This window comes from Electrophorus electricus, chromosome 17 (assembly GCF_013358815.1).
Source record: "Electrophorus electricus isolate fEleEle1 chromosome 17, fEleEle1.pri, whole genome shotgun sequence".
NCBI lineage: Eukaryota > Metazoa > Chordata > Actinopteri > Gymnotiformes > Gymnotidae > Electrophorus > Electrophorus electricus.
Window position 1 is genome coordinate 805,001 of NC_049551.1, and position 22,500 is coordinate 827,500.

At 47.9% G+C, this 22,500-nt stretch overlaps 3 protein-coding genes across 8 annotated transcripts in view; 1 reads left to right on the plus strand and 2 right to left on the minus strand.

Moving 5' to 3' along the window:
* si:dkey-81j8.6 (serine/threonine-protein kinase 10) overlaps positions 1-1,626 on the minus strand; it is a 17,220-nt gene extending 15,594 nt beyond the window's left edge. Inside the window, exon 1 of the mRNA XM_035535741.1 lies at positions 1,345-1,626. Within this exon, the coding sequence (XP_035391634.1) occupies positions 1,345-1,494 (150 nt within the window). The 5' untranslated portion in view covers positions 1,495-1,626. The remainder of the gene's footprint in view (positions 1-1,344) is intronic.
* Positions 1,627-2,508: 882 nt separating this feature from the next.
* On the minus strand, positions 2,509-9,188 carry letm2 (leucine zipper-EF-hand containing transmembrane protein 2). Of its 2 annotated transcripts, none has more exons than XM_027018266.2 (11): positions 8,852-9,188; positions 7,898-8,002; positions 7,346-7,775; positions 6,673-6,816; positions 6,301-6,441; positions 5,999-6,202; positions 5,690-5,809; positions 5,284-5,403; positions 4,855-4,962; positions 4,634-4,699; positions 2,509-4,412 (listed from the first exon to the last, which is right to left on the minus strand). In XM_027018266.2, the coding sequence occupies exons 2-11, from the start codon at positions 7,942-7,944 to the stop codon at positions 4,356-4,358; spliced, it is 1,437 nt and encodes a 478-aa protein (XP_026874067.2). In that variant the 5' UTR covers positions 7,945-8,002; positions 8,852-9,188; the 3' UTR covers positions 2,509-4,355. The 2 variants fall into 2 exon arrangements, with proteins under 2 accessions (XP_026874067.2, XP_026874065.2); XM_027018264.2 differs by having other exon boundaries at positions 8,844-9,188.
* Positions 9,189-11,289: 2,101 nt separating this feature from the next.
* The window catches only part of nsd3 (nuclear receptor binding SET domain protein 3), a 23,014-nt gene continuing 11,803 nt past the window's right edge, over positions 11,290-22,500 (plus strand). For 3 of the 5 annotated variants that reach the window (XM_035535585.1, XM_035535587.1, XM_035535588.1), the window contains exons 1-12: positions 11,290-11,567; positions 12,999-14,008; positions 14,378-14,537; positions 14,841-14,995; positions 15,265-15,819; positions 15,981-16,071; positions 17,025-17,122; positions 17,724-17,769; positions 18,955-19,088; positions 19,697-19,822; positions 20,549-20,675; positions 21,143-21,340. In XM_035535585.1, the coding sequence (XP_035391478.1) occupies positions 13,043-14,008; positions 14,378-14,537; positions 14,841-14,995; positions 15,265-15,819; positions 15,981-16,071; positions 17,025-17,122; positions 17,724-17,769; positions 18,955-19,088; positions 19,697-19,822; positions 20,549-20,675; positions 21,143-21,340 (2,656 nt within the window). In that variant the 5' untranslated portion in view covers positions 11,290-11,567; positions 12,999-13,042. The remainder of the gene's footprint in view (positions 11,568-12,998; positions 14,009-14,377; positions 14,538-14,840; positions 14,996-15,264; positions 15,820-15,980; positions 16,072-17,024; positions 17,123-17,723; positions 17,770-18,954; positions 19,089-19,696; positions 19,823-20,548; positions 20,676-21,142; positions 21,341-22,500) is intronic. The other 2 variants (XM_035535586.1, XM_035535589.1) reach the window with 1 other exon arrangement.

Here is a 22,500-nt window from a genome sequence, read left to right on the forward strand (position 1 = left end):
GAAACTTGGTTCCAGAACATCTTAGCCCAAACCAATGGTGTACCATGCAGAGGGTTTCCAAGAGCCACATCAGAAATTTGAATGTGACTTAAACATGAAAGGTTACTTCAGCAAACCAGACATCTGATCATTGCACAATTACCTTTCCCTTTCCCCCTGATCAAAACTTTTACTGCAGATCCTTTGGGATGCATTTTAGTCAGCTTCACAAATCTGGATCTCTAACTGTTTGCCCATTCTTCATAACAGAATTGCACAGATTCTGTCAGATTGGCTGGAAAACATTGGTTGCACTCTCAACCATTTCACTACGAGTTATAGTGTATGACTATGTATGTGGCAAATAAACCAAACTTGAAACTTGAAACATATTCTAAACGGGACTGAGGTCTGAACTTTCACTCGGTTGCTCTTGTGAAGCTCTTTGGTAGTGTACTTAGGGCCATCGTCTTGTTCGGAGGTGAACCGCGTTCCAGTCTCAGGTCTCTGGCAGACTGGATCAGGTTTCCATTGAGGAGTTTGCTGTATTTGGTTCCATCCATTTTGACAAGTTTCAGCTCCTCCTTCCTTCTCCCAGGCATGTGGCATACTCCAAGTGGGACACTCCGTGTCCGGGGAATAGATGTCCAGCTCTGTGGCATGTCCGGGGAATAGTTGTCCTGTGCAGAGCTTTTTCCATCTCAGCTGGCAGGTCTCTCCAGTGCCTTCAGAGTGACCTTTGACCTCTCAGTTGCTTTTTTGATGGTTGCCCTCTTTAATCCGACACTGATATTTGATGGATGGTCTTGTCTAAGCAGAGACATAGCTGGGACATATTTTATTCCTCCATTTCTTAATAATGGTTTTGATGGTTCTATTTTTTATATCCGTATTCTGATCAATACTTTTCATCAATTTTGTCCAGGACTTGTTTTGATATCTACATTGCCTGTAGATCCTGTAAACCAGGATATTTGTATGGCTTTGCTCTCAAACTTTAGATTTCCAGGACAAGCTGTATTGATAATGAGATTGTATGGTGTAGGCAGGTGATTAGGTTATTTCTCATAGGCACTTGGTTGCTCCGGAACTAATTTAATCATTTTCATAGCAATGGGGTGTGAATACTTATGTAATCACAATTTTTGTTTTTTTAATTTGTGAATAATTTTGCAAACTATATTGACTTTCCTCACACTTCAGTATTAAGGACTAATTAGTGAAGATTTATTATTTATTACAATTCCAGATTGTAATACAACACAATTTGAAAAAGGGTGGGTGAATATAACAGCTGGGGTACCTGCCCCCGCCCCAAAGCCCCACCCCACCCCCCGGAATATTTGGTGTTTCCAGCATTCCTACCTTATACACCTTTCCGAAGGCCCCATCTCCGAGCTCTCCGAGTGTCTCCCAGCTGTGCCGAGGATCCACGTCCCTGCGCAGGTTCTCATAATGCCGAACTTGCTTCTTCTCCACACCCAGACGGAATATGCGCATCAGGAGGGTCGCCATGGTGACACCCCTTCCACCCCCTATCTCTCCACAGACCCAGACTCACCCGGCACAGACACGCGACGTCGCCAAGCCCCGGTTCCCCGTCGCCCCGGTTCCCTACACAGACTCCTGTTGTTCTGGGCAGCTGGAAGGAACTGCACCGAGACAAACACAAGCAGTCTGAGTGAGAATGGAAAACATAAAAGATGTGTGTGCTGCTGACGTTCACGCTCCCACACACACCTCGCTGCGTGGCAGGAAGCTGCAGCACAAACCACATCCTTCGCAACACAAAGACCGCTTCTGAGATGTAGCATGCAACAGTGCAGACCCCGTCTCCTCCGCTATAAGCACATCATGGCCCAGTGCTCCGCCTCCAACATCGCAGAGTCAGGTTCAGATGACTTTAGTGTGTGCAGGCACTAAAGTCTTTAAGGAAGATGCCTTTAGATTCTCAATGTGATCAGCACATTCATTTTTGCTGAGTTGTGTGGGAGAACATTTTCCATTTCACCCTTCACCCAACCAGCAGTCACCTTGGTCTCAAAATAACCCCCATTTTATCTTTAGCATTTTAACTCACCAATTGAGCCACTAGATGTCACTAAAGGTCCCAATTTGGAACAAATTACTCATCCGACACACCAATTAGCAGGACGTTAAACACAGGCCTAAGGTTCTGTGAGACACAGTGTCCCCAGCTGGGCATGGGGAGTGTTTAGTGTTCATGTCCCCACCCCCAAGGCCTGGAAGCCTGACGCAGCTGAGAAGTGAATCTCCTGCAGTCTCCCAGATGCGTGGTCCTCTCTACAGATGTCAGGCCAGCATCATCCAACATTGTGTGTGCAAAGATGTGGTTCCAGTCAGCTTTCAGAGGCCCCAGCAGGGACCACTGACCCCTTGGGGTTTTGTTTTCCATCCTTTCAAAGATGGAGCCCTGTGCAAAACTGTATGGAAGTGTTCCAGTTTCAGTTCCATTTTATTTTTGTAGAGACAAAGGAAAACACAAACACACAACACAATGAGCCTCAATTCCACTGTTAAATGCAGCGAATTTATTTCCACAAATGTTTCTGTACTTTACACATACAGATTAAACATAAAACACAAACACGTGAAGTTTAATGAGTTCTGCGCATTTTATATAAACCAGGAACCCATTTGGAGGTGGTGTGTGGGGGGCTAAATTACAAACAATATATTTTTAAATAATCCACCACAAATATCAGGTTTTTGACTTTAAATAAAACATGGCTTGTGTACAAATTCATGAAAGCCTGAAAGAGGAGATGATGTGCTGTATTAACGCAGTCTCACTTGCCCTGGTTTTAACAACACATGTGCAGTACCTGGGCAGAGGTGAGGTGTCTACGTCACTGTAAAACATCCCAGTTATGTTTCCTCTCTCTCAGAGGTACGAGACGCTCAGATCCCGCAGCACTGACTCCACAGCTGCCGGAGACGTCCCACTGTGTTCGCCTATACACGAGCCGCATAGCCCTGACTGGACGATTAAAGACCCACTGGAGGGACGTCATAGAGGTTTGTCTGCCAACCTCAGGATGACCTTTTAGGGTCATGCATAGGTACCAGGGGGCACAGTTCACATACACCTCCTAGAGTTCCTGCAGTGCTTTTAATGAAAGCCCATTACTGAAAGCCAAGTTAAATGGCTGACCAATAGAAATCTGACGTGTCCGTTGCATACATTGTACTTTTCAATTTTCCCCAGTAAGACAGAGAAAACATTGTTTTTAAAAGTCCCTAAAGACCCAATGGAGATTATAGAGGTTAATTATCCTCTCTAAGGAAACGCAGTTAGTCCTATAGTGCTGAACGCTGGAGTCCAAGTCACATCTGCACAAGTGTGGATGTGTACAAGAGATCTGAGGACACGTCCATCATGTGTACCTCAGTGAACTTGGCCGTGTTTCCTATACAGTGCGATCATCATTAAATGGTACATGATGTCTGTAGAGACATTGTCAAACCTTAGGAAAGGGGCTTGATTCCTGATTAGGGCGTCAATGTCCAGTTACAGGACATTCATTACAGCTGAAACGTAAACCCAGGCAGGATGTCCAAGAGCCAAACGGGGCAGCCATTACGGATCATCACAGACCAAAAGACCACAGATTTTAAGATCACAGGCTGATGGTTCACTGTACAGTATCAACTACAAGTAAATGTAATTTTCTTTGTGGCATGTATGAGTCAGTTTCTACATAGACCAATTCATCTAGTGAAGGATTTGACATCACAGGCCTTCAACAGTACCTAAATGCCACCTGCCTGCAAAACAAGAACTACAACAGCACCTTCAGGTATGAGATATGACAGACGAGATTCTTCTCCTGGTGGCACTGCTGAACGTCCATAGCCGCAGAACATCACCTGACTGATAAAAATAGCCGATATTTTACAGTTTATTTACAGATTTACATGAGATAATGCACGCAAAAGGGATTATTTTATAAACCTGCATCTTGAGTGTCACGTGGTACATGTTCTTGAGTTAATGCAGAGTTTTCCGTAGGTGAGGACGGTTCTGGGTAAAGCTAGTCACCCGGCAAACGCTCACGGAAGTGAGGAGCTTCACTCAACCAGCCCAACACCATTTCACACTGGTTCTGGTCAGAACCCTGGTGGTGTTGTGGCTGTGAGCGTGTGGGTCAGAACCCTCGTGTGGAGATGCAGGAGGAGGAAACGGGGGAAATCCCAGGGTGTGTGACAGCAGAAAAACGTAAGAGCGACACGGGCAAACACTCCTCTGCCTCCAGATCAGCATTTCTCTGGCAGCAGGAACACTGGGTGAAAGCGTGAAAGGACTCTTCCTCTCATCCTGCGTGACGAGGTGGTAGAGAAAGGGGCGTGTCCTCTCAAAGTCCATTGGCACTACTCATCTTGGATTTCTGAGCCATCTCTGCACCTTTAGCCTGTCAGGAAACAACACAAGGGTGAGATTGCCACTCCCACCAGCAGGGGGAGCCCTAACAGCAGTGACATATGTATTACACAGGACTCCTCCCTCTCACAGTGGTAGCAAACAAGTTTGTACAGTGAAATGAGATCAAAGAAATTTAATTAAGACTTGAGGTAAGATTAAGGTAGTAAACCAAAACTAATCTGCTACACACACAGACACACACACACTTACATGTAGTAACTGAGCCTCTGATGATGGCATGTTCAGACCTTGGGGTTTCTCCACCAGCTCTTCTCCCTAAAGACCAGTCACAGTGTTAGCCAATCACACACTAATGACACCAACATGTTCAGCTCGAGTAATAAAAGCCACAGTAGATTCAGCTGAAATGGTGTTTATTCCACATGACAGCAGCCATGAGGATTTTGGGAGCTGTAGTTTGTTTGTCTTACCTTCCTGTCCTTGATCACAGGGGCGGAGTCAACCATCACCTCCATGGAGGAGGACAGGGGCTTCTCTGAACCTGAGACTTCATTCTCAGGAGCAGACACTATGGATTTCTGCCCCCCCCACAAACAGTAAACAGTCCCCATTTAGCAGAACTCTAAGATAGTTTATCACTGATCTATATGTAAGAGAATGCAAGTGCACATTTTCATGCTGCATGCAAGCGTCAAAGGTCAGAGCCAGTAAACACAGTGGCAAGTTCTCAGCCTTTACATTGTGATAAGGAAATTAAGTCAGTACTGCCCTGGAGAGAGTGAAGAGCTTGGAACCGACAGGGAACAATAAATGCTGATAACTCTATGGTGTGTGTGTGTGTGTGTGTGTGTGTGTGTGTGTGTGTGTGTGTGTGTGTGTGTGTGTGTGTGTGTGTATACCTCCATCTTAGGCAGTGGGGGAATTACAGGAGCCTTGGGATTAAGGTCGGTCAGGTACATTGCCCGAGACAGCAGCAGAAGAGATGGAGGAATGTTCTCATTCAGGTGCAGATCCAACCACTGCAACACCCAAATCATACAGAAGTCAAACACTAAAGACTATAGGCACCGCCCCCAGGACACAGTCTCTCTCCTGAGCTACAGTAAGAAGCACACAGTTCTGTCCTCACAGGTCAGCCCACTACACAGTGACACGACACTCCAACTGCAATCCATCAATACACAGTTACAACAGAGTTACAATGCTGTAATCCTGAAGATAACTCCAACTAAGTCTAAATCTGAACTAACGCCACAAACTTTAAAATGTGGGTGGAGGACCAGGGTGAGGGTGAGGGTGGTGTACCTGCTGGAGCTGTTCACGGAGCTGATCAGTGGTCAGCCCCAGAGAGCGCATCCCACGACTCCTACAGGCGGCCTGGAGCTCCACCGCATTCATCACAGCTACTCCCTCCTTAACAATCATCTACGGGGAACGGTCAGGCAGGAGACCGGCAGAGACGTGAGATTTTATAACTGAGACAATTACTAAACAAAACTTAAGCATATCTGACAAACATGGGACTCTATTACATCTACATTTGAGTCGTTAGACCAAACCTGGAATGATGTTTTAACCAGTGTTCCCAATTTAACTCTGTTTTAATCACTCTACCTCATCATCAGCCTTGATGGTGCGCAGCTGCAGAAGTAGCTGGAAGCGGAGCAGGTTATTGGTGCCGATGGGCTGAAGCTCCAGAAGCTTACACAGCGCCACCAGCTGGGGGCGCTCCAGATGCTCCAGGGTCAGCTCATCCTCAAACAGCTTGGAGAACCTCACAATGTCCTTGGTACTGGGCTGCTCACCCGTATGTCTTACCTGCAGGGCATCAGACACATGCTGGTCAGATGTTTGCTTCCTACCAGCAGATAATAACCAATAACCTGCTCCAGGCAGGGCGTGGCCAGGCCTCTCACCTGCTGCACGTAAGTGGAGAACTTCTGCGTCTCATCCCCAGTGGCGGCGGCCTTATTCCGGCGGGCCATCTCTGCGATGGTCTCCTGCAGGAACTTGGCCAGTTCCAGTTTAGCTGCAAGACCTTTTTTCTGCTTCTCCTCCTGCAGGTAGATTAAAGACACCATGAAGTCAAACTCGGTTTCCATCAGGGCCATGCCAGAGACTCACCTCCCCCCACACTAAACACAATAAACAGTGTTGTCCCAATATAACGCAGAATTGCCTGAAGTAACCCTGATGTTATTCACCATGCTTTAACCAACATCTAGTGTAATTACACCTTAACTACGCCAAGACACACCAGCTAGCGGAGGGCAGGAAGGAGCACATGCCTTTTTGGACTCCGTCTCAAACGTGGAAGGCAGCATTTCAGGGAAGAGTTTGAGGAAGACAGGAAGCAGGAACTCCATGAATGGAACGATGATGAAGACCATGAAGGGAAGGAGGCGGAACAGATCTGCGCAGGTCCTCATCAGCTGCAGGGAACGACGACAACAGCAGCCCTGTGTTAGCTACTGGCTTTAGCAGAGTGTGCAGGGTTCACCAGGGATAATCCCCAGGGTTTAGTTCAACTGCCCCAGCTATTTAAACTGATTTCTACTGTTACCCTGTACAGCAGAGTATTATAGGTAATCCTTCAGTTATCTCCACAGAGAACATATGAAGATTACCCATGCAGTGAATGTCACTGGTGGCCAAAGGAGAATCTGTCCCTATGCAGGCAGACAAGGCTGGCTGACACTGTCAGTATCTAGTCCAGGGTTCTTATACACTACACAAGTGTTTAGTGTTTTTGCTGTTCTGAAACACAGCTGGTTCAGATGAGGACGAGTGTAAGAGGAGCTCATGAGTGAGAAGAACAGGAAAACACACCAGTCACCAGACAGCTTCAGCCTACAAAGGACAGACTACAATAGAATCCTGCTGTAGTCTCCCTTTCCCCACTTCTCCCTCCCTCCCTCCCTCCCTCCCTCTCACAAACACACACACAGACACATCACATACCCTCCTCCTCTCTCTGCGCGTGAGCTGTTGTCCATGCAGGAGCCTCCACACCATCCTGCCTGCGATCTTCGTGTCGATCCCCAGCAGACGGAAGCCATGGTAATAGTGCTTCAGTTCATCCAGCACTCTCTGGCCCAGGGACCTGCGTGCCACCGCTGTGCTGCCCATCGAGGACGGCTGGGACCCGGTGCCCCGCTGCGCTGGCTCTGCACTCGCTGGACAGTCCTTTGTCTCCTGCAGCCAAGCCCAGGAGCTGTGAAGCGTCCGCACAGAAACACAGACATGCTGCTGCACATAGGGGGCACTGCAGCAGTCCAGGAGCAAGGGCCCAGAGAATGAAAGCACGGTGCGGCCAACCAGCGCAGAGTGGTAACGGGTACAGGCGGAGGACGGGAGAGGACTGTGATGTTTGTAGAGCAAACAGGATCCCCTGATTACAATTACAAAGGTGGGAATTTATAGGGTTATCATTACAGTCTGAAAAAAAACATACTTATCAATAACTAACCAAATATATTGATCTGGAAAAAAGCAAATAATTATAAATCTCACCTAGATCTTGCCATTGCGAGCAATGCCTGAGAACAAAACACTGACATGATGAGATCTCACCGAGATGTCCCGTAGTAGCAGACAAGGACACTGGCATAAATAGACCTAAAAACATTACAGAAATATTAGATACAATAGTAACTACAATATTAGATCAACAGGATTGTACAAAGAAGCCCTTAAACAGCTGAGCTGTGTTTACTGACACAGGACTGACACAGGATGGAAAAAACACGCTACCATGGAAACGTGGCCAGACTGCAGTAACTTTATACCAAACATCCTCACGTGTCTGCTTCACACAGCGGTCTCTACGTTAGTAACAAAATCCGGACAACTCCAAACATTTACCTTACCGTGTGTAGCATTAGGTAAAGTGAATATGTAAGTTTACAATACAGAATAAAAGTTATCGATGCAACTGACTACTTCCCTCTCTCTAAAAAAGCAACTTGTGAATAACAAGACCAGAAACAATAACAAAGTTATGCGTTTCTGTGCTAGCAATTACAAATGTGTAGTCCCAGCCGTGGCGTTTGCAGTTAATCTATATAAAGAAACCCCGGCACTCGACTCATAAAAGGCTGTGAGCGGCTGCATCTTAAAGCTGGAGCAGAGTTCGGTGCTAGCGAAAAACCGAGTATTCTTACAGCACTATGCTCGTTATTGCCGATAGCACCGTGACAAACCTGAGGAGTATCGTTACCATCTACTGTGTGTGACATGCGACTGAAATATGACACTGTATGACGTTCTCCCAGTTTAGGCCTGAACGCTACTAGCCAGCAGGTTGAGGGGAACGCTAATAGCTAATTGCGATAACGTTATACGGCCGACCACTTCGTCTAAAGTTTAGCTAGCTATGCTATCCTAGCTAGCTCAGCTACTGTATGCGATGCGAAATGGCTTTAGCTAAGATAGCTAACTACAATAATCGAGTAAGTACCTCCGCACCGGAAAATTCCGGTTCGTAGACGTTTTCCGCCGTTAGACAGCAACCGTCTGATTTGGTGACGGCTCGGATGACCGGCAGGCTCCGTGTCTGAGGAGATCCTCGCGAACCTGAGGGTCAAATGTCTTCAGTGTCAACGGCACGCCGGCAAAACAGTTTGTTATAGAAACGAAATTAGCCATTCACAACAGCTAGGTACTCCTCGCTAACAAAACTAGACAACAATCGCTCGGTTTTACTGTTTTATTATTATCTGCTGGAGCCTAGCATATGTAAAGCTATCTTAGCTTAGCGATCCGCTAATGTTCAACCGTCACTCAAGCCCACAGCCTCACTCAGCGCGAGGAGGCTCGGATGAGTGGTGCGAGTGACGTCAACGACTAACTGCGCCAATGGAAGAGGGTGACGCAGGCTGGCGGCGGCCAATCGGCCGCATGGATCTGGACAGGCGATGGCTGAACGCTCCTTGATCAGGAGACTGATCTTAGATCAGCTGTTGTCACACATTTGACAATAGTTGTGTTCAAAAATCGGAAAGCACTTGTTACAGGATCGGCGAGTTGCTGAAGTATCAAATTACGGTTTCGAAATGGCTGGTAGTTCTCGTTTACACACATTTTGCAGCTGTTTTGTTGCCCGTAGCAACTGTATATTTGTGTCCCATACTTACAAACATAGTCTCGTATTCACGCATATTAAAACAACAATCATGGACATTTAAAACTTAAAGGAATATAAGAACTCTACTATATGTTAATCCTAATTACCATGAATAGAGCTGTAATTACTATGAAAGAATATGTGAAGTGAAGATGAGAAAATTAAATGAAGTGATATAAGAAAATGAGAAATGAAAAGCAAAAAAAATAAATAATGATAAAAATAAGAATGTGGAGGAGAAGAAGAAAAATAAATAAATACATACATACATACATACATACATACATACATACATACATAATGGTATTTACAAACACCATCCTATCACTAAATTTATACCAAGCAGAATTTTCCACTAGTATTTGTTTGCCAAGTTGTACACAAGAACCATGGTCATAAAGTCAACATTAAGAGGCTATGAGTTTAAAAATTCCTTCCTCTTTATAAACCATATGACTACTAACAGAAAGCGTTGGTTAGTAATAGTTTATTGCTTAAGATAGACCTTATGTATTTTGTACTTCTAGGTATCACCACTGATGCCTGTATTCTAGTGTTCATTGGTATGTTGGACTCTAACCTACTGTACTGTACTAGGATGTGTTCTATGAGGAAATGACAAAGCACTTTTGTAAGTTGCTCTGGATAAGAGCATCTGCTAAATGCTGTAAATGTAAATGTAAATGTAATAGCATTGTCATGTAGGCTTAGCTATGGTTTGAGAACAATTCTCTTCAACATATTGATGCTTCCATAACATCAGTGGTGATTGTGGTGTAATTTGTCATACAACTAAATAATCTACTAAGTATTAATTTCAGACAAAGAACAACATGAGTACATGTATGCTACAGTTTTGATTCTCTCCCATATGAAGTCAATAAGCCTTAATAGTACTATATTAACTTTTTTAATCTCTGTGCGGTTTGATAAAATTACCCACAAGACACTGTAAACCTGTCTGCAGTCCATCCAGGCAGCCAAGGATGTGAACCCAGTGGTGTTTTCAGCACTTTACCAAAGCTCATTCAGGTCCTTGGGTGACTCAATTTCTTCAGAAACCTCAGTTGTATTTGAGCAGGAAAGAAAAGAAACTATAGCATATGTTGACGTTCCCATGATCATGAGAAAACACGGGTCTGAACAACTGTATCTTTAGCTGATATATATTAATGACAGCATTCTATAGTTAGGATACTGTACACAGCTTATGGATCACTGAGTGCCATGACCTAGCTTGATATATTACAGGGTGTAACTCTCAGTAAAATTACTGGTGTTAAACTAGTCTTTTTAGTGCAGATTTGAGAACTAGACTGAAATCAGTCAGGCAGTCGTTAACCTCTGTTTTTACTTTGTGGGTAGTGTTAACAGTTAATGGATAAAAGTTCTGATATTATTCAGTACAGCAAATAGACACAAATGTAGTTCCCATTTGTTTTCATATATTGGTGTGGATTTATCTGAATAGGAATTTAAATTAAACTTGCTTCATAACAATGTTATATAACAATTAATTTGCTTTATAACAATGTTATATAACAATGTTATTTAAACAAAAAATCACAAAATCTGGTTAATCTTTTTAATTGCTGCAAATAAGAACATAAAAAACTGGTTGGTGACAGCTTCTTTTATGTCTATTGCAGCTGACTGGTAGTTGTTATTTGTCTATTGCCCTTAATTAAAGTAAGAAGAAAAAAAACTACTCATCCCAACATGCCGTTCGCATCGCGCACCATAGCCAATCAGGAGAAGGCTCTTTTGGCGCTGAGCGAGGACGGGCCTTGAGCTGGGGGCTTTTGTTGCGGCCGTAGAGAGGGCGATATCTGGGCTCTGATCACCCTACTGGAGCCAAATCTGCCCCAGGTCTAGCATCCCGCGGAAGAAGGGGGCCTCTGGAAATTCTACAGCCACCAGTTACTGCCATGGGAATGAGATTGGGCTGAGCTGGGCCCCAGTCGTGGTTTTGCTCGGGCTTTGTGCGTGTATGTTCATGTTAAGTGCACCCGGACTCAGATTATTCTGTGTATGTGTTGAGAATGGACCACGCTGAAGGTACCCACATTTTTCATTCTACCGTTGTTTTAACGCTGTCGTTTGCTCGTGTGGCCTCAAAATGTTTTTTTGATGCTGGTTTTGTCACCGTTCGCTCGATATAACGGGGGTTGGAAACGTAATCCGGTCGATTTGATTTAAAGAGCCCCGCACGGGCAGCCATGTTGCTGCGCCTTCCCCGATGCGCTATAACGGCCCTCGTCAGGATGCACGGCATGTAAAAACGTGTTTAAACGCATCAGATCCATGTCTTAATCACTGATCACTGCCAAAAACCACCACGACGGGGAGTCTGTCCGCCAGTCTTCCTCACACTCCACTGCGCGTATGTGAGCTCTCCTCGCAGAAGCGGAGCCAACGGCAGCCAGCTGCGCTTTCTTCTCCACGCCTGGCCTCACTACAGCCTCACTAAACCACACTAAAACCACACTAAAACCTCACTAGAGCACACGCAGCCAGGAGCACAGAGGTGTACCGTGTGTGAGGTCTGCGAGCTTCTGCAGCAGGCTAACCTTAGCTAGCTGGCTGGCTACTGCGGGTTTGTTTTTCTCCGTCAACCTTTCAGCAGACACGGTTTCGTCCATCGTGTGTCTAAGCAAAGCGACTCAAACAGCAGCTTCTTGTGAATCTTTTACGTTGCTTTTCTTCTGTTTTATACAGGGTCGTTAGATTAGACAAGCTCTCTTTGGGACTAAACGATATAGGAGTTTAATTGCTGCTGCCGTTCTCTGGGCTTCTTCCGTTTAAGGATTTGCAGCCGAAAAGTTGTAATGATCAAATGCTCCACTGTTGCGAAATACATCGTGCTCTCAATTTCTGCTTCAAATATGCACATGTTTGCAATAAACGGTAACCTCCATAGAAGGAAAGGTCCGTATTTACACTGTCCACGGAGCGGCTGCTTCACCTGAGTAGACCCTCACACCTATCTTATCTGGTTTGTTATGAAGGTACTGGAACTAGCTTTGGAAAGACTTCACATGTCAGCGCCACTATATAGACGCACCAAGTTTGTGCCAGAACTTTTTTTTTTTCTGACAAATTCATACGTGACTTAATTTGACTGTGACGTCAGACGTGCAGATGACGTGCAGGTGCAGAGAGGGTCACACGGCGTTTATTTCCACATCTAACGCACCTGATGCAACTGACGGAAGGGCTTGATAATTAGCTGATGAGTTGAATCAGGTGTGAGCAACAAAAACACCGCCTCCCCTCACCCCTCACCGCCATGCAGAGCGCAAGTACTCCAAAACAGCCTGTAGCCTGCACCCCAGTGAGAAACGACCCACAACTACTGAAAGTAGTCTTAATAATGCATGATGATCTTTATTAAGTGGAGACACATTTCTGATTCACTGATGGTGTGATGTGAGATGTTTTATGTGTGCATGGCTATCAGCGGTCCTCATGTGTGTTCTGTCTCCACAGACCCTGTAAGAGAAAGGGAAACTTAAGGATGCTGGAACAGAACAATGGATTTCTCCTTCTCTTTCATGCAAGGGATCATGGGAAACACAATTCAGCAACCCCCTCAGCTCATTGACTCGGCTAACATCAGACAGGAGGACGTGTATGATGTCATCAGCGACCCTGGGGACGAGGGCGGAGCACCCACCTACGAGTCCCCACTGGAGTCCGGGTTCTCCTACCCTCCTGAAGACCTTCCAGTGGTCACCAACGGTTACCCGACAGGGATCGGCACCTACGAGCAGCAGGCCAAATTTGCCTTGTATTCTCAGTTCCCCAACGGCTCAGCCAACGGCTATGGCGCCATCCGTAACTTTGGGGACCATGGACTACTGCTAGGGGAGGGGACGGTGTTGAGGACACCGGTTGTCCAGGAAAAACCAACATCACACGTCTCTCCTCCACCTCATGCTCATCTCCATCACCAGCCTCATCATCCTCACCACCACCACCAACCACCACAACATCAGCAGCACCATACCGCTAACCCCCAGCTCACACCTCAACCCCATCATCACCTGCCTCCACCTTCCCACCTCCTGCCTCCAGTCTACCCTCCACCCCCTCCCCTCCTGCTTCCCACATCTCCACCTCCTCCGCCCACCCAGGACAGTGCTGTAGAGTCCAACCCTATCGCGCAGTCGGCCGAGGTCACCCCCAAAAAGACTAACTCCCCGGAAATCAAAATCAAGATCATAAAGACCTACCAGAACGGCCGTGAGTTCTTTGAGTCCGCTCTGTGCGGGGACTTGCTGCAGGAGGTCCAGACCAGCCAGCCGTTCCGCAGGAGACACGAGCAGAAGAAGGAGAAGAGGAAAAGGCGAAGCCGGCACACCTCCTGCCTCGAGCGGGCGGGCCTTGCCGACCCGCCCCCAAGCTCAGCTTCACCCGCTGAAGGTGGTGCCACATTGCCAGATCAACCGCCTGCCTCTGTCCTCAAAAGCCCCAAAGCAGAACCCAAGGAACCCAAAGTGAGTTGCTTTACTGGATTATAATGAATGATCCTCAGATTCCAACCTTGTACTACTGAGCTCTAGCTCTTAAAAATATACACTGACACTTTCTGATTAAATTATCACTGCTAATTACCAGTTAAGTTAGACATTTCAGAGCACATTGAGTTCCCCAGTGCTGTTAGCCCTCTTCTGTGTGATGTTGAGAATGCTGATGTAATATTTTCTCTTGGTTTTGAAATTTTTCAAAATATATATATAAAGGTCACAGTCTCACAGCAGCGAGTGTGTGAAACCGGATCTGGCCTTTTCACACTGCTGCCTGTGAGATCACTAGTGGCCCCACGCCGTAGTCTGTCTGCACTCAAACACTGCTGTGTGTTGCAGGAGGAGAAGCAGGTTCCCTCGGTGATCACGAGCACCGGCTGCTGCGTGGAGTACGAGATTGGGGACCTGGTGTGGGCCAAGGTGGGGACCTACCCCTGGTGGCCCTGCATGGTGTCCGCAGACCCCCAGCTGAAGGTCCACACTCGGATCAACACGAGAGGTAATCCCTGAGTCGACTCCAGCGCTGCGAGGAGCCTCGTAGACATTCAGGCCTGAGAGCCGTCATACGACAGCAGTGGTCCAGAGTTAGACTTCACACAGCAGTCTTTACAAAGTAGACCTTGTGTTTTTCGAAGCGGTAAAATCAATTAATAAATTAATTTATTTGACACTTTTATCCAAAGCATCTTATAATCATGACAGTACAACTTGAGTAATTGAGGGTTAAGGGTCTTGATCTTTTTTAGCTTTAGTGGTTTGTTGAAGCGTCTGGTTAATGGCGTGCGTGTATGTGTACGTGCAGGTCACAGGGAATACCACGTGCAGTTCTTTGGGAGTGTGGCCGAGAGAGCGTGGATCCATGAGAAGAGAATCGTGGTTTATAAAGGAGAGAGCCAGTTCGAGGAGCTCCAGGCTGAAACGTTACGCAAGACAACCAATCCAACAGAGAGACACAAGGTAACCTTAGTAGCTGTGACAGAGACGCACAAAACGAACGGAATGATTTTAAATCACACCAACCGAGAGGGATGCTTTTAAGAGCTTGACTAAATATACCTCCAGTGCCATACGCAAGGGCTTTGAAACATTAGTAGTTAATTTAAAAATAAATTAAATGAAACTTGCACGGGCACCAGGGAGCCGTCACACGGAGTTCTCGTGTTGAGTGTCGGTGTATGACGGTGTACGAGCGTGTGTGTTCACCCTGTCCCGTCCGGCCCCGACAGCTTCTGAAGCCGCAGTCGCAGAGGGAGCGCGCTCAGTGGGAGGTGGGCGTCGGCCACGCCGAGGCGGCCCTGCTGATGACCCAGGAGGAGCGGAATGAGAACTACACTTTCATCTACATCGACAAGCAGCCCAGCGAAGACGCTGACCCCATGACCTCACCCACCAGAGTCAGAAAGGGCGTCCGGGCCGAGCGGCGCTCCAGACGGTCCAAGAGCGGCGCGAGCTCGAGGGAAGAGCCCTCTGCCCGTCGCCAGCAGCCCCGCCGCCAGTGCAGCGCCACCAGTGGGGAGGAGCTGAGCTCTCCCGGGCAACGGGAGGAGGAGCCAGAACAGAGCCCGGAGATGGAGCCCCGCCCCCAGGCCCCTTCCCCTCCTCCAGTTCGCACGCCCTGGAGGACAGCCGCCGCCCGCAAGCTCCTGCCCCTCTCCATCACAATGAAGAAGCTCAACGTGGAGATCATCAAGTGTGATTGGCAGCTGCCCAAAGAGAAGGCAGAGCCTCCCAAGGAGGCGGGCCGGGAGGAGAGGGGAGGAGACCACGCCCAGTCCCCGGAGGTAAGATGTGATTTAGGCATAGGCTACTGTGATGGCACGTACATCACCTCATCTGTCAGATGTTAATGAGGGATTGTATCTATTCAGATAAGAATAGTGACAGACATCAGGTTATGTTTAAAAAGATGTACAACTGTGATGATGCTGTCTGCCCTGCTAAGGGCTCGAGTGATAAAGCAGAGGTGGAGACGTGCTCCAGTGAGGAGGAGAGGACAGCATGGAGCGATCCAGAGAGTGGAGAACACGGCTCAGGTACACACACACACACATATATATACACACACACACATATACACACACACACACACACACACACATATACACACACACACACACACACACACACATATATACACACACACACACACACACACACACACATACATACATACACATATATATACACACACACACACACATATATATACACACACACACACATACATACACACACACACACACACACATATACACACACACACACACACACACACATATATATATATACACACACACACATATATATATATACACACACACACACATATATTTACACACACACACACACATATATTTACACACACACACACACACATATATTTACACACACACACACACATATATATACACACACACACACAAGCATACACATATACATATAAACATACTCGTGGACACACACACACACACACAAACTTTCTCACGCACACAGTCTCTCTCTCTCACACCCACACACACACACACACACTCTCACACACACTGGGCTGGATATTGATGTCATGGAGCCTGGCTGTATAGCCTGTGTTTACTCGTTATCTTTAATTAAACTGTGTTTAATTATCTCCAAAGATGACTTAAGAGTCATAAACTCTTAAAGGTCATAACATGGGTGTCATCACCCTTCAGTGGACACCCAAGACAAAGTAGACTTGACCAACTGTCCACACAGTGAGACATACCAGACCGTACCAGGGTGTTCCGGGGTGTTCCAGATGCTCTCACACACAGCCAGAACAAAGCTTAACGCAGATGGATTATGGACACAATAAAGTGTAAAACATGAGTGAAATAATATATGAATGAAAATATAAAAGTACCACCAGTGAGAAAGCTTTAGTTATGCACACTGCGTGCATGTGTGTTCATGTGTGTGTGTATGTGCGTGTGCATGCCCTTGTGCGTGCGTGTGTGTGTGTTACCTGCAGAGTCCACTGACAGGAAGCAGCGTAGATGTGGGCGGAGCCGCTCAGAGTCAGAGAAGAGTGTGGAGCCCATTCCAAAGAAGAAAGTAAAAAAAGAACAGGTAGAGCCCCACACCCACGTCTGTCCCCAGAGCTGTGTCCCCACGCCCACGTCTGTCCCCAGAGCTGTGTCCCCACGCCCACGTCTGTCCCCAGAGCTGTGTCCCCACGCCCACGTCTGTCCCCAGAGCTGTGTGCCCACGCCCACGTCTGTCCCCAGAGCTGTGTCCCCACGCCCACGTCTGTCCCCAGAGCTGTGTGCCCACGCCCACGTCTGTCCCCAGAGCTGTGTCCCCACGCCCACGTCTGTCCCCAGAGCTGTGTGCCCACGCCCACGCCTGTCCCCAGAGCTGTGTCCCCATGCCCACGTCTGTCCCCAGAGCTGTGTGCCCACGCCCACGCCCACGTCTGTCCCCAGAGCTGTGTCCCCACGCCCACGTCTGTCCCCAGAGCTGTGTCCCCACGCCCACGTCTGTCCCCAGAGCTGTGTCCCCACGCCCACGTCTGTCCCCAGAGCTGTGTCCCCACGCCCACGTCTGTCCCCCCCACCTCTTACCCCCACTGTCAACACCAAATCACTTAGTAAACTTTGGGTTTCATGTTCAGCGTTTGAGTTGTTTACATTTGCAGATGCCTGACATGATTCTTCACTTTGTCTTTCAGGCAGAAGCTGCACCTCAAATGGACTTTAAAACAGGATCACAGAAAGGTGACGCTCCCCTCTTCTCCACTTGGTAACAGATCTCCTGGATTAGGGTCGCAGCTGAGTATCAGATCTCCTGGATTATTGTGGCAGCTGGGTAACAGAACTCCTAGATTAGGGAGGCAGCTGGGTAACAGATCTCCTGTATTAGGGTGGCATCTGGGTAACAGATCTCCTGTATTAGGGTGGCAGCTGGGTAACAACTCCTGGATTAGGGTGGCAGATGGGTAACAGAACTCCTGGATTAGGGTGGCAGCTGAGTAGCAGATCTCCTGGATTATTGTGGCAGCTGGGTAACAGAACTAGATTAGGGAGGCAGCTGGGTAACATCTGTATTGGGTGGCATCTGGGTAACAGATCTCCTGTATTAGGGTGGCAGCTGGGTAACAGAACTCCTGGATTAGGGTGGCAGATGGGTAACAGAACTCCTGGATTAGGGTGGCATCTGAGTATCATATGTCTTGTATTATTGTGGCAGATGGGCCACAGAACTCCTGGATTATTTGGCATCTGAGTAGCAGATCTCCTGGATTATTGTGGCAGCTGGGTAACAGAACTCCTGGATTAGGGTGGCAGCTGAGTATCAGATGTCTTGGATTATTGTGTCAGATGGGTCACAGAACTCCTGGATCAGGGAGGCATCTGGGTAACAGATCTCCTGTATTGGGTGGCACCTGGGTAACAGATCTCCTGTATTATTGGTGGCATCTGGGTAACAGAACTCCTGGATTAGGGTGGCATCTGAGTATCAGATGTCTTGGATTATTGTGGCAGATGGGTCACAGAACTCCTGGATTTTAGTGGCATCTGAGTAGCAGATCTCCTGGATTATTGTGGCATCTGGGTAACAGAACTCCTGGTTTTGGAGGCAGCTGGGTAACAGATCTCCTATATTGGGTGGCACCTGGGTAACAGATCTCCTGTATTAGGGTGGCAGCTGGGTAACAGAACTCCTGGATTAGGGTGGCAGCTGGGTAACAGAACTCCTGGATTAGGGTGGCAGCTGGGTAACAGATCTCCTGGAGTGAGGGTGGCAGCTGGGTAACATCTCCTAGATTAGGGTGACATCTGGGTAACAGATCTCCTAATTTAGGGTGGCATATGAGTATCAGATGTCTTGGATTATTGTGGCAGATGGGTAACAGATCTCCTGGATTAGGGTGGCAGCTGGGTAATGGCGCTGTGCTCCAGCAGGTGCCAGTGAGATCTCGGACTCGTGTAAACCTCTGAAGAAACGCAGCCGTGCCTCCACAGACGTGGAGATGGTCAGCTCTCTCTACAGAGACACATCTGACTCCGACTCACGTGGCCTCAACGACCCCCAGGTGAGGCCCCTCCCTCCTGACCTCACCTGCTTACTGTCACACACTGCCAGCTCCATGGCATCAGTAACAACTCCGTACGCCTGGGTAACGGTGCCAGTCTCTGTATGTCCGGGTAACGGTGCCAGTCTTTGTATGCCTGGGTAATGTCTGGGTAACGGTGCCAGTCTCTGTATGTCCGGGTAACGGTGCCAGTCTTTGTATGCCTGGGTAATGTCTGGGTAACGGTGCCAGTCTCTGTATGTCCGGGTAACGGTGCCAGTCTTTGTATGCCTGGGTAATGTCTGGGTAACGGTGCCAGTCTCCATGCGTCTGGGTAACGGTGCCAGTCTCCATGCGTCTGGGTAACGGTGCCAGTCTCCATATTCCTGGGTAATGGTGCCAGTCTCCTTACGCCTCTGTAAAGGTGCCAGTCTCCTTACGCCTCTGTAAAGGTGCCAGTCTCCTTACGCCTTTGTAATGGTGCCAGTCTCCTTACGCCTCTGTAAAGGTGCCAGTCTCCTTACGCCTCTGTAAAGGTGCCAGTCTCCTTACGCCTGGGTAACGTCTGGGTAACGGTGCCAGTCTCATGCTGTTGTCTGTTGTGCATTCTGCTGGTGATTTGTGGGCAGAGTGGGTTCGGGAAGCGCTCAGACAGTCCCACTACGCTAGACGCAGATGGCTCTGATGCCCAGTCAGTGGACTCCACCGTGTCTCGCCAGGGTAACGGGTCCTCTAAGAAGGACACAGTGTGCCAGGTGAGTGCCCACGGTACCGGTATTGACAAAAGGAAGAAAGTTGTAATAGAATGTCGGTCAGGTGAGGGTCAGCACTGATGGCTCCAGGTCAGGAACAGAAAAGGGAGAATCCAGCAGATCCAGCTACAGAAGAAATCCAGCAACACGCCATCATAATGTTGGAACCTTGTGTAAGTGGAGTGTTACTGTATTTAGGCAAAAGTATAGAAGCAGAACATCTGTCAGAAGAGTTGGGTACTTTTTCAAAAGAATGGCAGTTCCAATCAATCAGCATTTATTTTTACAGCAGGTGGTGTATGAATCTCAGTGGCGAAGGGAGGGAGGGAGAGAGAGAGAATATAAAAGAGAGAGAGAGAGAGAGAGAGAGAGAGAGAGAGAGAGAGAGAGAGAGAGAGAGAGAGAGAGAGAGAGAGAGAGAGAGAGAGAGAGAGAGAGAGAGAGAGAGAGAGAGAGGTATATTATATATGACAGTGGAGCTCAGTGGTGAAGGTATTGGACTGGTAATCAGTAGGTTGCCAGTTCCAGTCCCACCACTGCCAAGTTTCCACTGTTGGGTCCCTGAACAAAACCCTTAACCCTCCATCACTCCAGATGTACTCAGTCACGATTGTAAGTAGATTTGGACAAAAGTGTCAGATAAATGCTGTAAATGTACAAAACACGAGGACGTCCCGCTGTGGCGTCCAGTATGGAAGGAGTTGTGAGCTGCGTGTCCTGAACCCCCAGGTGTGCGAGACGTTTGGGGAATCCCTGCTGTGCTGTGAAGGCGACTGTGACAGACTCTTCCACCCTGAGTGTCTCGCCTCTAGTGGAGCGTCAGACGGAGAACCCATCTGTACCGAGTGCAGAACAGGTCAGCAAAGTCAACAAAAATAACAACAAGTTATTCTTGTTTATGTCAGTGCTGTTTGCCTGAGAATGCATGTAAGCACCAGGCTACATGGATTACATCCTGGTCAGCCTTCACTGGGCGCGAGAGAGCTCAACTCTTTGGATTATAGTCTGAGTTAGTTCTGTAACTTGCAGTGTGAGTTTTGTGTACCAGCCTCTAAATTGGGGGGGGGAAGGAGATTTATGTTGTTGCTGTTGTGTTTAGAAATGCAGCCACATTGTGCAGATACATGTGAGTGAGCTCAAAGCATCTATAGACTGTCTTTATCCTCTGTTTCTCTCCCTCCCTCTCTCTCTCTCTCTCTCTCTCTCTCTCTCTTGCGCTCTCTCTCTCCCTCCCTCCCTCTCCCTTTCTCTCTCCCTCCCTCTCCCTCTCTCTCCCTCTCTCTCTCTCTCTATCTCTATCTATTTCTCCCTCTTTCTCTCTAGGTTCCCATCCTTGTTTTTCCTGTAAGGTAGCGGATGGTGAGGTGAAACGTTGTTTGGTGAGCGGCTGTGGTCGCTACTACCACGAGACCTGCGCCCGCAAATACCCGGGCACTGCCCCTGAGCCCCGAGGGCTGCGCTGCCCACAGCACAGCTGCGCCACCTGCTGTCTGGAGAGAGACCTGCACAAAGCGAGCAAAGGTGTGTTACAACCCCCCAATCAGCAAGACCACTTGTGTCCCTGAGGATCAGGGAAATCTCCCCCAAACCCTCTGTGTGTGTGTGTGTGTGTGTGTGTGTGTGTGTGCAGGCATGTGTGTGTGTGTGTGTGTGTGTGTGTGTGTGTGTGCAGGCGTGTGTGTGTGTGTGTGTGCAGGCGTGTGTGTGTGTGTGCAGGCGTGTGTGTGCAGGCGTGTGTGCAGTATTTCAGAGCAGGTGCGTGTGTGTGCAGTATTTCAGAGCAGGTGTGTGTGTGTGCAGTATTTCAGAGCAGGTGCGTGTGCAGTATTTCAGAACAGGTGTGTGTGTGTGTGTGTGTGTGCAGTATTTCAGAGTAGGTGTGTGTGTGTGTGTGCATGTGTGTGCAGTATTTCAGAGCATGTGCGTGTGTGTGCAGTATTTCAGAGCAGGTGTGTGTGTGTGCGCGCATGTGTGTGCAGTATTTCAGAGCATTTGCGTGTGTGTGCAGTATTTCAGAGCAGGTGTGTGTGTGTGTGTGTGTGTGTGTGTGTGCAGTATTTCAGAGACACACGCTCACACACGCTCTGAAATACTGCACACACACACACACCTGATCTGAAATACTGCACACACACGCACACACACACACCTGCTCTGAAATACTGCACACACATGCACACACACACACACCTGCTCTGAAATACTGCACACACATGCGCGCACACACACACACCTGCTCTGAAATACTGCACACACACACACACACACCTGATCTGAAATACTGCACACACACGCATGCACACACACACACCTGCTCTGAAATACTGCACATACACACACACACACACACACACACACACACGCTCTGAAATACTGCGCGCAGGCACACACACACACAAACACACATGCTCTGAAATACTGCATACACACACACACACACACACACACACACACCTGCTCTGAAATACTGCACACACACGCACACACACACACCTGCTCTGAAATACTGCGCACACACACACACACACACACACACACACACACACACACATGCTCTAAAATACTGCACACACACACACACACACACACACACACCTGCTCTGAAATACGCAGCTCACACACACACACACACACACACACACGCTCTGAAATACTGCGCGCACACACACACACACATGCTC